This window comes from Cervus elaphus, chromosome 3 (genome assembly GCF_910594005.1).
Source record: "Cervus elaphus chromosome 3, mCerEla1.1, whole genome shotgun sequence".
NCBI lineage: Eukaryota > Metazoa > Chordata > Mammalia > Artiodactyla > Cervidae > Cervus > Cervus elaphus.
Genome location: NC_057817.1, coordinates 28485015 through 28501269, shown reverse-complemented (window position 1 = coordinate 28501269; position 16255 = coordinate 28485015). Strand labels below are relative to the sequence as shown.

At 46.8% G+C, this 16255-nt stretch overlaps 1 protein-coding gene across 1 annotated transcript; it reads right to left on the bottom strand.

Annotated features, from left to right (window-relative positions):
* Positions 1 to 34: 34 nt before the first annotated feature.
* Positions 35 to 15889, bottom strand: CSRNP2 (cysteine and serine rich nuclear protein 2). Its single transcript, XM_043884223.1, has 5 exons — positions 15630 to 15889; positions 10033 to 10270; positions 8495 to 8754; positions 5227 to 5523; positions 35 to 3507 (listed from the first exon to the last, which is right to left on the bottom strand). Exons 2-5 carry the CDS (start codon positions 10181 to 10183, stop codon positions 2584 to 2586), a joined length of 1632 nt encoding a protein of 543 aa, XP_043740158.1. The 5' UTR covers positions 10184 to 10270; positions 15630 to 15889; the 3' UTR covers positions 35 to 2583.
* Positions 15890 to 16255: the final 366 nt, after the last annotated feature.

Sequence of the window (16255 nt, the reverse complement as noted above, 5' to 3'; positions counted from 1 at the left end):
TGGTCTGCCAAGGTAAAGAAGAAAACACCATTCATTTGAATATTTCTTTAATATTACATTTAAATATTTTCTTTAAATACAGCATTATCACAATGTAAAGGACCTAAAAGGCAAAAAAAAAAAAAATTTTTTTTTTTCCAGAGAACCAGACAAGCTTTGGATTCACATTGAAAATACTACCTGTGTACAGTGAGAAAGGAAATTGGAAAATATTAAGAGTTGTAATGAGTGATTTATCTAGATTTCTTTTATCCCACCTAGTCTAAGCAGGACTGAAGCTCTGCCTTTGTGGTCAGTAGCCTAGCCTTTCTAGCAACCATGCTCTGTAATTCTGTCTGTCCAGCTCAGGTAGCACCAGAAACGAGATGGACTAGGTTGTAGAAAAGGCCCTTTGCTTGACAAGATTGTTAATGTTAATATTTAGCATTTAAAAGGTTGGGACAGGTGAGTCAGAACTGTAGTTTATGAAGGGAGGGATTTATTATCTTGGGGGTTGGCAATGAGTTTAATTAGTTTGAGATTCTTGGTCTGATCCCAAATGTCTTATTAAACAGGTGAATCCACTTCCTAGCTTAGGCTGGAGCCCTTCTAAGAGGGAAGATATAGCACTCACCCTCCCCTTCGAATACAAACTTCTAGAAAGATTCATCTCCAGAGTCAAATTCCCAACTAAAACTTCAGTCTTGTCTCTGAGGGGACCAGTCTAAGGTGGTGGAGTGTAGCTTAGTTGAGGATAGCACCTATTTCACAGGTGCTTAGGACTCTCGACTCCGTTTTGTGCGCCTAGAGGAGGAGAGAGATAAGGGTCTATGGCTTATTAATTCACCTCCAAATGTAGAACCAGCAAAAACAGGAATGAACAGGAGAGACAGGATAAGTTAAAAGGATGTATCCATGTTGAATATAAGGCCTTTCAGGCTCAGTTTAGGTTTGACAGGTGAAATACTACTGTGATATACATAGAGGTTGCTTTCAGACACTGGGGCCTTAAGATCCCACAAGAAAAGGCTTTACAAGCAAGGTAAGTAAGTACAGTTACCTTCTTCACCAAAAAAAAAAAAAAAAGGTTTGTACTTTGTTTTTTCCTGGTTAATAAACCATATCAGTAATGAAGCATGGTGTGAAGGATGCTAGAGTGTTTTGCTCCCTACTGCCTCCCTTTTCAAACACAGGCAAAGAGCCGTAAAAAAAAAGAATGAATTAAAACAGAGGCAGTGATAACTTTGCTAGTGAAAAGAATTCAGTGTTCAGTGGAGCACATCCTGGAACATAAGCTGGACATAAGAGAACAGAAACCACGTCCCCCCTAAAAAGTTACAAACCGAATCTGAATTCCACTCTATAGACCTCAAAGGTTACAGTTAGAACTTGACTTCTTAGAACCTGGGAGCTGCAGGAAGCATTCATGAACTGGTTTGACTTCCAATCTTTATATATCAAGATGGAGGGAGCCAATAAGCATTTGCAATTCTGGGGAACAGTATGCAAATATAGTAATAAGAACTCTAACCCTGTATATCCAAGAGGGACCAGGAAGGTAGACCAAAAAAAGGGAAAAAACAAAAAAGGTAACACAAAAACACTAGTTGGTGAACTTGCCACATCCTACATTCCTTTAAAGCTTAATTTTTTTGGGGGGAAGGGGTGGGGAACAGGGCTAGGTGAAAAAGCAAGCATGGCACAAAGAAAGTCATCTTTCCAGACAGCAGCCTCTTCCTGCTATCTCCTTTGGACATAGGTTAATGCTCCATATAGGTCTCCCACGGGATGTGTGAGCCCCAGATTAAAGCTGCCTGATGGAGCTGCGGTTAGACACATAGGGAAGATTGGCTCTTGATGCCACATCCCCAGCCAATCTAGCTCTTTCCCTTCAAAGGAAAAAAGACAAAGCGGGGGCGGGGCAAAGACAAGTTTAACTCTAGTACCTAAAAACTTGTGAAAGAAACACTTCAAGTTAAGACCAGGAATCCCCAGTGTGGGGAACAGGTCAGAGAACAAAAATGTCAAATATTAACTTATTTACCAAATAAGGGGGTCAGGGAAGGCAGGTTCAATTTTTATAGATCTTAGAGGTTTTGTACAGAAGCAGAGACACTTTCACCCCCTCCTCTCTAGACTCAACCAGCTGACGACTCCCAAGTGTATTACTACAATACACCAAAGTGGGGTATCAGTAACTGCTGAGGAAGATGAGCTTAACCCTGCCTGGAGCTCAGGAGAGAGGAAGGGGCTTTGTCATGCTGTTCAAATTGTCGTGTTCTGGTCCCTACGTGAACAGCTGCTTGAATTACCCAGCTCCTCCTGTGAGATCCTAGTTCTTTGTTCCAAAGGCCCAGAAAGCTCAGGATGCAGCCTCCTCTGCCCCAAGACTCTGTCCCCTGATCGAGCTGGGGCTGGTCTCCTTGGTTCTGTTGGCCCTTTAAAAAATACTTGTACAAACAATACTTTCCCACCCTTTCCCCAAAGACCCCAATAAAATAACATATGAGCAGCAGCTGCTTCTACAGTTTTGTTTTTGAAATGGTGTTAGATAAAATAAGGGAATAAATAGAGAACGGGTACGAGGCAGTCTCCGTCCCTGCGTCACACTGCCAGAGGGGGCTCCAGGGCAGGCTCCTCCGGGGGCCTGTCCTCACCCTGCGGCGCCGTCTTCTCCACTGCACAGCCCTCTTCCCTGTCCGTGCACGTGGGGAGGTTTGAGGGGGACCAGGAGGGGCGAAAGTCTTCGCTCTCAGGTTCCTCAGGGTTACAATCTTCGGGCACTAGTGCTTCTAAAGTGGATGTTTTCCCCACCTCTGATTTACAGAGGGCAGCTGGGTCTGTGGGGCCACAAGCCACCAGTGAGGTAACAGGGAGAGAGAAGACATTCAGATCCTTCTCCTTGGGGAAGGAGGGTGCAACTTCTTCCGTCCCAGGCTCTCCTTTCACCCCCAGCACTGGCCTCTGCTCCACCTGGTAGTAGACCAGGGGCCCACTGTTCAAGTAGGATGGGTTGTTCACGGCCGAGGCGGTCGGGTGGTCCGAGTTCTCGGCAAAACACAGCACGGAGGAGCCCGGGGGCAGCTGAGCCTGGATGAGGATGGGGGCAGTGAGGCCCGGGCACAGCTCCTCCGGGACAGCCAGGGGCTCCTCCAGGATGCACACGCCCAGGCTCTCGATGCCCGAGTCCAGGCTGGCGCCGGAGCCGCTGGAGTCCTCCTCCGCCTTGAGCCGCTCCAGCTCCTCCGCGCTCTGCAGGTGCATCACCGCCGTCTCGTTCTCGGCAATGAACTCCTGGAAGTCCTGTGTCTCCGCACCCTGTCCTGCTGCCAGGCTGCAGCTGGTGGTGGGCGAGGGCTCCTCGTCCGGGGCTGGCGGGCGGCTCACCTGCCGCTTGCTCTCCAGCTCCAGCTTCATGATGGTGTGGAGGTAATGAGTCCGGACCCGGATTGGATTGAATTCAATGCGCCCAGCCATGTTGCCACAGCCATCCCGGGAGCAGCCACACGGAAAGGACATGCGATCCACCTGAGGAGAAGACAAGGTGGTTGAGGCCAGATGAGATAGGAGACGTTAGCTGGCGGACACAGCGATTCGAAGTTTGAGGTCTTAGAAGAGAAACTGCGGACTCAAAACATAACCTCTTGGGGGAGAATGAATACATGTATACAATGGATACATGTATATGTATGGCTGAGTTTCTTGGCTGTTAACCTGAAACTATAACAACATTGCTAACTGGCTATACCCCAATAGAAAATAAAAACTTTTAAAACACTAAAAAAAATAAAAAATAACCTGCTCCGTGAGCTACCACACCACCTGCCTTTTAATTCCAGCCCAGCCACTGATTAGTAAGTGTGACCTCAAGAAAAGTCATCTCTCTCCTAGGGCTTTGTTTCTTCTGAACAAAAAATAGACAAAGATCACGTCAAAGAGCCCTTCCAGTTAGACGTCCAGAGAGAACTCTCTGAAAGCTGACAACTCTCAAGAGAAACGAAATGCAGGCACCCGAGACTCTTCCATAACTTACCTACTTTATTAAGAAAACAAAAGGCCAGGGCCCAAGGCTGTTCTTTGACGACAGGTATCGGAAAGGACATAGAGCACCCAGCCAGTCCAAGGCAATACACTCTTGGGAAACTAGGCATCTGTTTGCTAAGATGCTAGAGTGATGGTTCAAATAAAATAATGACCAGTTTTCCCTCCTTGCTTCATTTTCCCCTGATGGTTGGCCAGCTTGGTTTGCAAGCAGTCATCAAGACAATTAACTTACACACCAGGGATATCTGGAAAAGATATGCTTTCTTTTTTTTTCGGAAAAGATATGCTTTCTACCTCCTCATCTCCTCATTGAACTCTCCAGATGAAAAAACCCCACACATACCAAAAATAAAATTAAAAATGTGAACAGACAGTAAGTATGTACAAATACAGTGTCTTCCTATGATATCAACTTCTAGAACTCTCCATCCCAGGTTTGGGAACAGTCAATTTCTTAGAACTATCCTCAGCTCTGTGTAACAGACCAATTCGTCATGGCACTTAGTCTAAAAAGCATTATCTGCTCAGAGCTGTTATAGTTATCTGATACCAACCTGAAAATAAGAAAAGGTTAGGATAAATTCTACCCCAAGGACTCAGGACTGACAGCCTCAGTATACAGGTTCCAGATAAATATTCTTTGCCATTTTCCAGTTGAGATTTGTATTCCAATCAGAGGCTCTCTGGAAAACGATGCTTCCTATCTTTCAGGATGCTGTGGATTTCAGCCCAAAGCTGATCCTGAGTTACAGATTCTGAGGACTATTCTGATTTTTACAAAACTGGACTAGAGGTACTATGAGGAAGTGTTTGTAGGATAAAATGTAAAGCCTACCTCAGTTCTTTGCTTCTGTTTACCTCAAGGAATCAGTCAATATTTAAGGACAGCTACTAAATGTGAAACCTACTAACCCCGTTCCTCCAGGTGCTGACAACTCCTTATCATCTCTGAGGTGAGAGACACAGAAAAAAAATAAATCATCCCTATCTCCACAGCCTAAGAATCCTGCCATACTTGTTTTCTTTGTTGGTGGAGGAGGGCTGTAGAACAGGGAGTGCTCCCCCCTGCACAGGGACCCCCCCCTTCACTGGCACCCACACCAGATAACACCCCTGACTCTAGGGTGCCAGGGGTCACAGGTCACCTGTGGTCAGGTGACCACACTATGGTCACTATGCCACCTCAGGTCAGGGAGGACTGACCTGGCATTTAATCCCAGCCTGGCTGCAGGCACATGCTTCTGGGTCACAATACAGTCGACAGTCACAGCCACACTCTTCCCGTGACAGGCGGATGGCTCGAAGTTCTTGCTTCTCTTCAGCATCGATGCGATGGACCCCAGAAGCCCGCAACAGGGCGCGTCGCCGCTTGGTGGGCAGAGGCTGCAGGAAGAAGTAATCATCCACCTCCACATTTTCCACGTCAATATCTTCATCTGAAACATCATCCAGCGTCAGGCCGTCGGCCTCCACCGACTCCACCGTCCCGTTCTTGGTCAGCTGCCAAGAGACAGGAAGGAAGGTCAGGTGCCAGAGCAGTAGCAGCAGGAGCCTCCTCACTGGCACAACTACAGCAGGTCAGGCCAAGTGAACCTGCTGCCACGGCTCAGACACCCACGTGGCCTGTCCCGGCGCACACGTGGCTCCTGAGCACGGTAAGCGGGGCTAGTGCAACCGGCAAACTGAACTTTAACCTTTATCTCGTTTTAATTAAGTATAAATAGCCACTAGTATGGCAAGTGCCTACTATACTGGATAGAGTCAGTCGAAAGAATCAATCTAGAGCAGAAGGACAGGAAGCCTATGTAGCACCAACGCCAGTCCATCAAACAAGGGACATCACCTTTCTGGCTCAAAGTTTCTCCAAATCTGTCTCACCTTCCCCCCCAAAGATAATTTCCCCCTACAGTTATACCCTCCATTTCCAGCCTTGTGCCCCTTAGCTTCAGCTAACCTGCCATCTAATACATGGACGAAGAGAAGGCACTTCAATGGGTGGATATTCCTTGGGTGTAAACAGCCTTGCAAAACACCTGCTAGTTTGCACTCCGAACGACCCAAAACCACAATTCTGCAAAGAAGAGTACGTTAAAGTGTAGTACAAGGCTACCTATCATGTCTTTGTCAATGAACCTGAATCCTCAGTCTGAGTAATCATCTGAGCATACGCAGAAGAGCCTCATTTTATGGGGAGGAGAAAAAAGTGAGCAAGTTATCAATGGCTATCAAGAAAGCCCTCACTTCCCACGGCCTGAAAGAAATATATTCTTTCTCCTTTTTTTTTGGCCATGCTGCATGGCTTTAGGAATCTTAGTTCCTGGACCAGGGCTTGAACCTGGGCCCTCAGCGTGAAAGCACTGAGGCCCTAACCAGTGGACCACCAGGGGATTCCCTCTTTCTCCCTTCTAATCCTTTTTATTTGGTTTCAAAGGAAAGCTGCATGTGAGGTAGGGTGGCAAATATAATACTGCGTGTACTCTCTGCAGGCAGGAATCTGGGTTCTCTGGCTAAGAAGGACAAAGAGGCAGGAAGGGCGATCTGAGAGGAAGGACAGGCTGAAGACAGTTTGTGGCTGAATGAGCTCTGAAAACCCACTCGAGAGTTCAGGTAAAGAAAATGAGGCCTCACGATCCCCAGGGCTCTGGAAGCTACTGGCAGGATGAAAGCCAAGCTACTGGTGGGTTTGACTCATTTCATCAGCCAGTCAGAAGAATGCTGGTAAAGGAATAACTCCTGGGAGAGATGTGATGCAACAGACCCAGCTAATAAGCTACAAACCTGTTCTGTTTGTTTGTGGGGAGGTGAGAAGAGGAATGAGAGAAAAAGAGTGGTGCTTCTGGGGAACCCGACATTTTTTTCTATTGCAGGCAGGCCAACTACAAGGGGCCTTCCTGCAGACCTGAGCATTGCTCCTGCCCATTTCACCACAGTTGGCCTCCTCCGAAGCACCTCCCTCCCCTCCTTGATATCCCATCAAAGGAAAGAGATGAGAAATGCAATAGAAAGAAACCATGTACAGAGATAGGAGAATTTAATATAGCCTAATAAAAGAACACTTCAAATCAGTGAGAAAGATTCTAGTCATTAAATGGTATTGGGACAACTGTCTATTCTTTTGGGGGAAAAAAAAGTTAGATTCCCAATTCATACTATTTGTTAATAATGAATTCCATATGGATAAAAGGCCAAAGTAATAAAAATGTTAGAAAAATTGTAGGTACTAATACTGATGCAAAGCACCAGTGTTTTTTCTTCTTGATGGAAGTCCAAAGGGAAAACAAATATTAGATGGCATATGGGAGATGCAAAATGTATTATTTTTGAGAACAACTGCCTCTTCTATAAAGTGCTAAAGATAGGAAAGATTTCTAAGAAAAGAGTAAACTGGTCCAAAGTAAGGGTGTTCTCTTGACATACAAGGAAAGGGTAGAAAGCCTTCATGGCAAATGATGACAAGTTTATTTGCTCAGCTGTTGCTATAGCAGCAGGAAGGTGATAGGTCAGTGATGGAATTCCTCAGACAGAAGACAGAGAAGCCTGAATGTCACTGTAGTTAGAAAAACAGGTGTAAGGTTTGAGGCGTGGACTGCGGGCAGCAGACATAGAGCTCTCAAAGGGACAGAGCGCTGAGATCCAGTTCATTCACAACCTCTGTCACTGGTTCTCCAACCTTCCTGCATTGTGTATCTCATCAGGATTTCACCCATGACCCTGGAAATAATGCAGCCACCTGTTCTAACATGGGTCTGAATACTTTGAGCCCACAAGAAACTTGGCCAGGCCTGAAGCAGTGTTCTCCAAGCTCGGAACTAGGAATTCTGGGGGCAATATTTTGCAGACTGGTGGAAACCACAGCTGTGGAGTGCCAGGTGGCGCAAAGAGCAAATGTGGAGCTATTAAAGAGAAATCTGAGGTGGGTCTTCCAGCCCTGCTCTCCTCCTAAACTTGAAGAGCAGCATCAGACTGCAGGCCCAGTCCTATACAAATCAAAGTAACTATTTGGTAACATTATTTTTTATACCTGAAAACCTATCATCTAGAAGCAACGGGAGGCCCAGAATTGGCAGCATCCTTTCAAAGGATCCAAAAGATCCAACATCTGTTCTGTGCATCAAGCCAATGGACAATCATTTGATGAGAAATGGAAACACTGTGCTTCCTAAGGGTCCAGGGGTGGCAGACCTGAATGTCTTCAGGGAGTCATTCAAACTTTAAACACTGATAGATGGGGGAAGGGTAGGGAAGTCTAGGGAGTCTCTGCTAGACTCCCCACCAGAGACAAGAATAGTGTCTCAAACTGAGATTTGATTCCAAATCTGAGATTCTTCATTAGAAAGATGTGGAATCTCTACATACCAAAGGCAACAGTCTGAAACCAAACCAAACCAACAAGAAAAACACAATAGACCTAGACGGTTTTCTGCTTTTTCTTGGCACAGGGGAAGTACCAGACCCCAGACCCCTTAGGCACCTTCATCTTCTTGGCATGGAGTTTCTCCTCCTTCAGGTGTTCACGAAGAATCTCCCGATGGTTCACCTCCTGCTCCTGAGCAAACTCACAGAGTGTGTAGCTGCGTACAGAGTTATGGCGCTGGGCCATGCCCAGAGAGCTGCCGCCCTGACTGGGCACGCTGGTAAAACCCTGGCGTCGAGCAAAGTAGTACACAGTCACCTGGTCAAATCGCACATTTTTCCTCCGCAGCTGCTTCTGCCGCTTCAGGATGGATGTGGCTGAGAAGGGAGCACAGAAAGTTTAATTAACCCAGAGAGGGCCTGTTGGAGGACCTCATTCTTCCTCATCCATCTAGGCTCTCAACTCTTCTCCAGAGGTGCTCCTTGTACCTTGAGACCTTCCAAATCTTCAAACCTTAAATGCACAGTTGGAAAGGACCTTGACCATCACCAGGTCCATACCACTGCCTCCTGACTGACTTCTGCCAAATAGATGACCACAAAATCTATTTTTAGAGATCAGTTAGGAAGAGAACTGTAGGTAATCTTTTCGGGACTTAACAATCTACACAACTTCACTGTCCAATACAGCAGCTGCTAGCCACATGTGGCAACTTAATTAAAATGAAATAAAAACTTAAAATTCAGGTCCTCAGTTACACTAATCACACTTTAAGCACTCAATAGCCACATATGGCTAATGCCTACCATACTGGACAATACAGATACAGAACACTCTATCATAACAAAATTCTTTTGGACTGCATTTTTTTGTTTTGGCCATACCACACAGGTTGTGTAGTGTGTTTGGCCTACACGGGTTGTAGGTCAGTTTCCTGACCAGGAATTGAGTCTGGGTCACAGCAGTCAAAGCGCCAAATCCTAACTACTAAATCAGCAGGGACGTCTCCCTGGTCAGTGCTGATCTGTGGCAGTAGATGGCAAACTTCTTCTGTAAAGGTCCAGATAGTAAATATTTTAGGTTTTGTAGGCCACAAGGTCTCTGTTGCAACTACTTAACTCTGCTGTTGTAGCATGAAAGCCTCTGTAGACACTGGGTCTCGTGGCTGTGTTCCAATAAAACTTTATTTACAAAAATGACCAGTGGGCCACATTTAGCAGAGAGATAACCCCTGATTTATGTAATCAGAAGTTCCTTCCAAGAAACTAACTGAGCTCTAAGAATTAAGAAGCGTTGAGATGCCCCAGTTGTCCAGGCAGTAAGCATTTACTTCTTGCTAGAGCTACAGTTTTGTGCAACTATATGGGATTCTGGTGGGAAAGGGTAAACTCCTGGACGACTCCTTCTTCAGTTTAATTCGACCCATTTTGGGGACCCAAACACCACAGGCCAAGTAAAATCAGCTAGAATAAATCCCACTTAAGTCTATGATATTAAAGCAATGAAGTCCTCCAAAGAGCACGATTGAGCTAAGAGTGGGAGAGATTACGACTAAGGACAAATCCCCAAGCTGGACAGAAGCTGTCGCGAGAGCTGCAAAGGGCTCCAATGCCTGCGGGATGTGGGTGCGGGCTGGGAGGGAGCGGCTCACTCACGTGTGAAGCTGGCCGTCGTGGGAGGATTGAGGCTGTCGCAGCTGTCCGCGCTGTCACTGCTGGAGATCTCATCATCGGAGTTGGAAACTGATGAGCCCACATCCACATCATCAAACTTCCTTTTGAGACCCGAGCCCGTAAATGCATCCATTGGTTTCAAAGGGGTTTCCTTGGGGGAGCCCACCACGTCGGCCCCAAAGCCCCTGCTCACCAGCAGGTAGCCAGGTGCATTAGGATTCTGCCCAGGGGAGAAGAGGAATCAACACTCCAGTCCTGAGACAGACCACTCCCAAGCCTATACACACGGCTCTCCAAAGGCAGAAAGCAGGCCCCCAAGTCACTAGCATGGACTTCTGCTCTCTTGAGACGAGGTCATATCTTATTCCAGTCAGCAGCCTCCTACTTCTGCTGCTCCCTAGCCCCTCCATCCTCAGTCACTCTTAGAATAATGAGATGAGTAACAGCAGCACCTTTCCCAGTGGAGTGAAGGCCTTTGGTTCCAAGCCAGCTGGGCTCAAGGCTTCATTAGCCCTGGGATAACAGCCCTGCTCTTCTGCTCGCCCAGGAGAGCTCTCCATGGGGCCCGCAGGAGGGACTGGGGATCAAAGGCAGAATTAGGCTATGCCTCAACCCATACTAGATCCAATTATTTTTCTGGAAAATTTTCTGGCATTTCCCAAAGTGTATCCACTAAATAAACTAGCTCCACAGATATTAATTAATAGAGGCCTCGGGTGTGTGTGGGGGGTGGGGGGCCAGCATGTCAATGTCCCTCAGTTTCCTCAACAACAACTGAATTTTTATAGTATCTGAAAATTGGAGATGGTGTGTGTGTGTGTGTGTGTTGGGGGGGGAGGGGTGCTTCCCTGGTGCCCCCAAGTGAAGAATTTCAGGAGGTAAAGAATTTGCTTGTAATGCCCAAGTTCAGTCCCTGGGTCGGAAAGATCGCCTGGAGAAGGGAATTGGCAACCTACTCCAGTACTCTTGCCGGGAGAATTCCATGGGCATAGAAGTCCCTGGTGGGCCACAGTCCATCACGACTGAGCCACTAACCCCCCCCCCCCCCCCCACACACACGATATTAATATATTAATAGCTTCTACATGGAAATAAGACTGCTGTGTCAAAATACTTAAGAAAACTGCTTTTACGTAGACCTTTCAGAGACTTTTAATATGTTAAAGAACCTGGTGAAGGGTAAGAGGAAACAGAACGCAGGGCTTCTGTAAATCCTTTGTTTCGAGAGTATCCTACAGGGCAAAGGATTCGGAACACACTTTGGGAAATACTGCTGTAGGCTTTCAATTTCAAAGTACACTGAGTGTCAGGGAAATGCTTTACCCAGATCTTCACAAATGTAAAGTGTCTCACCAGGCTCCTGAAAAGGACAAATTAGATTCTAAAGAATGGACTGAAGGGGGGTTGGGGTGGTATGGGGGAAGGAATGGACTGAAGATTAGAAACTGCACTGGCTTCAAAACCCAGACTCTTTCCCAATTGCCTACTGCTCCATAAAACTGGGCTCAGTTGACCTCCCATCATCCTCTCTGCAAGGAAGACTTCCCTTTACAATCCTTGCCCTCTATAAAGAAACTGGCAAGGGCATGACAAATAGCAAAGAAGTGACGATTTACTCTGGTTACATTATTACGGCAGGCAGTGTTTTCAAGGCGCTGCCACACAACCAAGGAGTCTGGGATAGTCCATTTCCCAGGGACAAATCTTTCTCCTCCATCTTTGCACTTGAGTTCCCGAGGATATGAATCTGCTCAGCAGAAACGCTGTCAGAGCCGGGGCCACATGTGATGATGCGAAAGCTCCCTGCTCTGCCTCAGTAATGCCAGAATCTCCCCAGACTATGATCTCACTAGTTGCTAATTATGCAGCAGGAATAACAACACTGCCCAGAAAGCCAGGGCTGCATGACTGCAGAGCAGCTCCCCAGAATATACTGTGGTGTCAAGAGGTGCCTGCTACAGTGCTGATTTTCTAGACTGTGTTTTGGAAGCAATTTGCCTGCTCTTGGTTCAGCTCCACAGTCAACCAGACCTAATAAGTACTTTAGGTATTTCTTAATTTACCTAGCCAGATCGCATAAAAATTCAAGTCACAAGATGCACCTAAGAAACCTGTCCTCACAGGTCTCAGACCAGCACATTCCTGAAATAAACTGGCCAGAAAGAAAAAAAAAAAAATCAACTACTAGATACAAATTGTAATCAAATTTAAAAATGAGCCCAAAGCATCAATTTTGTTCTTCAGGTTACTGATCGCATTCTTAGGATGTGGGTTAAGAAAGGAGAGAGCCATGGACTTTTATTTAAGGTTAAGATTTCAGCTGGGCTTAAAGATGCCTATTAACTAACAAATCTCATTTCATTCTATTAATGGAGGAGGTGAGACCCTTGCTATGGAGTACTTATGGGGGAGGAATAAAAAAAGAAAAACAATGTTGACCACTGAACACAATATTTCCTCCCCACCAAAAAATCTTATTGACCACATAAAAAAGCTGACTTGAGCTCAAAATCCTTCTTAGAAAGGACTGAAGTCCATCTTCAGTTTTAACTGAGAACCAGTTAATACTGCCACTAGGAAAGTACCTTGTTCCTAAGCCTGAAGGTACTCATCAGTTCAGTTCAGTCACTCAGCTGTGTCTGACTCTTTGCGACCCCATGGACTGCAGCACACCAGGCCTCCCTGTCTATCACCAACTCCCGGAGTTTACTCAAACTCATGTCCATTGAGTAATAGATTTGTTTTTAAATAAAGTTTTTAAACAAGTCTTATTTACTTATTTTTATTTTTTTGGCGGCATCCTGAGGCATGTGGGATCTTAGTTCCCCAACCAGGGATTGAACCAATGCCCCCTGCGTTGGAAGGCAGTCTTAGCCACTGGACCGCCAGAGAAGCAAATGTGCACTCCTGACCTCTGTTCTGATGTGCCTTTGCTGCCAGTAGTGTGGGTTTCTTCTAAATGTTTCTCCTTAAGCCCTGCATGTGATTGAGTCTGGTTGAAGATGGTGTTTTAATATAATCCTCCACTGTCTTAACCAAGGTGCCCCAGGGTATCTTTTCTCTTTCGGCCACTTTTTGTGCACTCTGGGCAGCAAGGATTGCTGGCTGCTTTCTCTATTCTTTTTCTATGTCTTCCTCACTCCCATTTCTGGAAAAGAGGTTTCTGGGCAAAGATAGGAGGAGGCTAGTAAGAAAGAAGAAAAAAAGATGCAAAACCTGGGAGAAAAATATTTTCCTTAAAATGTCTGAGCATCATCTGAATGGCTATATATGTAAGTAATGTGCATACTGACTGGGCTCTCTTCACCCTACCCAGGAGGTTAGCATCACTTTTTCTGTCATTAACCCATTCTTACCAAAAAAGAAAAAAAAATCCAAAAATTCTGTCCTGAGAACCAATATAACTTAAAATTTCAACCCAGCTTTCCTTGTCCAGCTCTCTGGAGTGAACTTGTGAAATATAAGATGTCCACTGGGCACCAAGAAACCTCCCATCTACTTCCACTGTGGCCTGAAGAAATCCTTCTCTGAAATAGCAATAACAACAATGGGTTCCACTTTTCAATTTATCAATTCAACTTCCTTTCCAACCACAGTTAGAAATCAGTCATCTCCACCTCTCTCAACTATTTATTCTTTGGCAGAGGATCAATACCTATGTTCAAGAAAAACACTTATACTCCCAAGCACTTAACCCATACAGAAATAATCAAGATGAGACTGGAAATGCAGGTCATAACTGACAGTTAACTGTCAAAATGACCAACTCAAAGAATAAATGCTTTTGGAGAAAATAATGCAAACTTCTATAAAAGCTTTTGTGCCATTAAAATGGAAGGTCAGCTGACACTTTCTAGCTGCATGCCTTACTGCCTTTTCTTAAGTATTTCTGCTAGTTGAACATTTCCCAAAGGTATACAAAATTCAGATCCATAGTATATAGAAGAGATCAGGCTAGCACCAAATAAAACAGATTTACAGCATATATGTATTTCAGTACTAAGCATAAGCCTTTTCAGGCCTGTGAGAATTCCTGTAACCGCCATCAAACCCCAAAACCCAGCATATGTGAGACTAGCAAGAAAAGAACTGCCCCTCCCCTAATTCTGTGGATGCAGAATGTATTGACGGAGTTTAGGTAATGAAATCCCTCTCCTAAAGGAGTCCAAAATAAGACAAGGTACCTCTCACATCCCATTTCTACTGGACTGGAACCCAACCTTCTGCTAAAGGTCAAGGGCCGAAAATCTCTAGTAAGATGTCAGTGCTACCATGTGTAGCTGGATTAGAGGAAGGAAAGCTTGCTGCTAAGAGTTAGGATCAACCTAAATAAGATGACCAGTCCTGTTTCTCCTTTTACAAAATATTGTGAGCTGCTCCTCAAATACTATGAATTTTGTGGCTCCATGTGTCCTTGTGATAACCAGGATAATGAACTAACAAGGTGCTCAAGTGAAAACATTTTGTTTAAACTAGGTATTTCAAGGAAGCTTTCCCCCTACAACCCTCACTCTCTGGTTTCATCCCTTCACTGACACAAGGTTAGAATCTGGCTTTCCATGTCTAAACTCCCATCCTATGAAGGACAAGAGATCTTTGTGGGAGAACTGGAATATGACGCTGCAGGACCCATGAACTCTCAAGGATATCCAGTCATTTATAACTCTGGCACACATCAACATCCTCCTGGCTCTGGACATTTGCAAAATGGAAAGTCGGTAAAAGAAAAGGAAAATCTGAATTAACTGTGGATTTACCTTGAACTGAAAACTGCAAGCCAAGGGGACACTGTGTCTCTTGGGGATAACTTCTAACGTTTCATACTGAAGAACGGTGTATGTGTCACATTGCCACTCTAGCTCCCTTTAAAAGGATGCATCGAGACCGTGGCACTAAAAGGAATGGATGGCAGTCGGCTGCGTGTTTGGGCCTGTGAAAAAATATCCAACTAGCAACTAGGGCAACTGATGCTTTCGTTTTCCCACACAACGCCACGAAAAAATGGGAGACCTCAGGAACCTGGGTTGAAAGGACATGTCAAGTCACCAGTTCCCCTTCATGGACACCCCCGCTGAACCCTTCAGCGCTGGGGCACCTTTTCACTCTGTTTCCTGCTAACCTTCCTGCTCACTCCAAGTGTCTGCAGCCCCTACCCAGCTTCCCATCCTTTCCTGCCTGCTACCCACAAATTCCCAACCACTCCTCCCACATTTTCTTCTATTTCCCCCCTCCCCTTCCTTCACTTCCCTCCATCCTACATCATCTCCACTCCATTCCGAACTTAACCCTCAATCCGAATTCCTGCCGGCTTCTAAGCCGCCCGTCGGGCTCCCTTAAGCTGCCCCCGCAGTCCGGGCCCGCGTCCTCCGTGCCCCTCGCTCCCACGCCTCTCCCGACTCTTTCCCTTCCCGGCGGCACTCTAGCTCCCCGCCCCCCGACCGCTGCCGTCCGTGCCTCCCTCATTTCTGACCCCTCCATCCGCGCGGCTCTGGGTTGACCACTCCTCCACAGTCGCCCGGGGGCCGATCCCGAGAAAGGACGAGGAGGCACCCTCCGACCCCCACCCCTAGGCCCATTACCGGCTCCGCCGCAGCTGCCTCCTCCCGTGATGGTCTCTGCCGCCCCCGCTGCCGCCGCCCTAGCCCAAGTGGGAAGAAGGGAAGAGAGAGCGAGTCCCGGGGCCGCACAGACGGTCTGGGAGTTCCCAGGGCAGCAGGGCGGGGAGGGACGGTGGGTGGGCAGGTCGGCCGGCAGGCGGCAGAGGGCGGGCGGCTCCGACAACTCGGGCGCCCCCCGGCAGCAGCCGCCCAGAACCGCCCCGGCTCCGGCTAACAATAGGCTCCGGCCGCAGCGCTCTGGCTCTTATAGGCGCCGGCACGTCCGGACCGAGCCCCGGGGCAGGCTGGGAAATGGAGTCTACGTGCTAGCCCTACGCCCAGCGGCATGCCGGGAGTTGGAGGCGGCTACCTGCGCAGAGCCGAAATTCGCCGGCAAACAGACTCAGGAGGCGGCGATTCCGCTGCAGCCTGGGAAAGCGAGTTTGACGCCGCTGCAGCCTTTTGAAGAGGATGAGGGGAGACCCTCAGCTCCAGATCTTCGATGACTAAACAAATTCTCGCCTAAAACTCCCCTTTTCCTTTCATCAGGCCCACACTTCCAGGTCTAAGGAACGTAATCCCCATTATCCTCGCTCAGGGGATCTAAG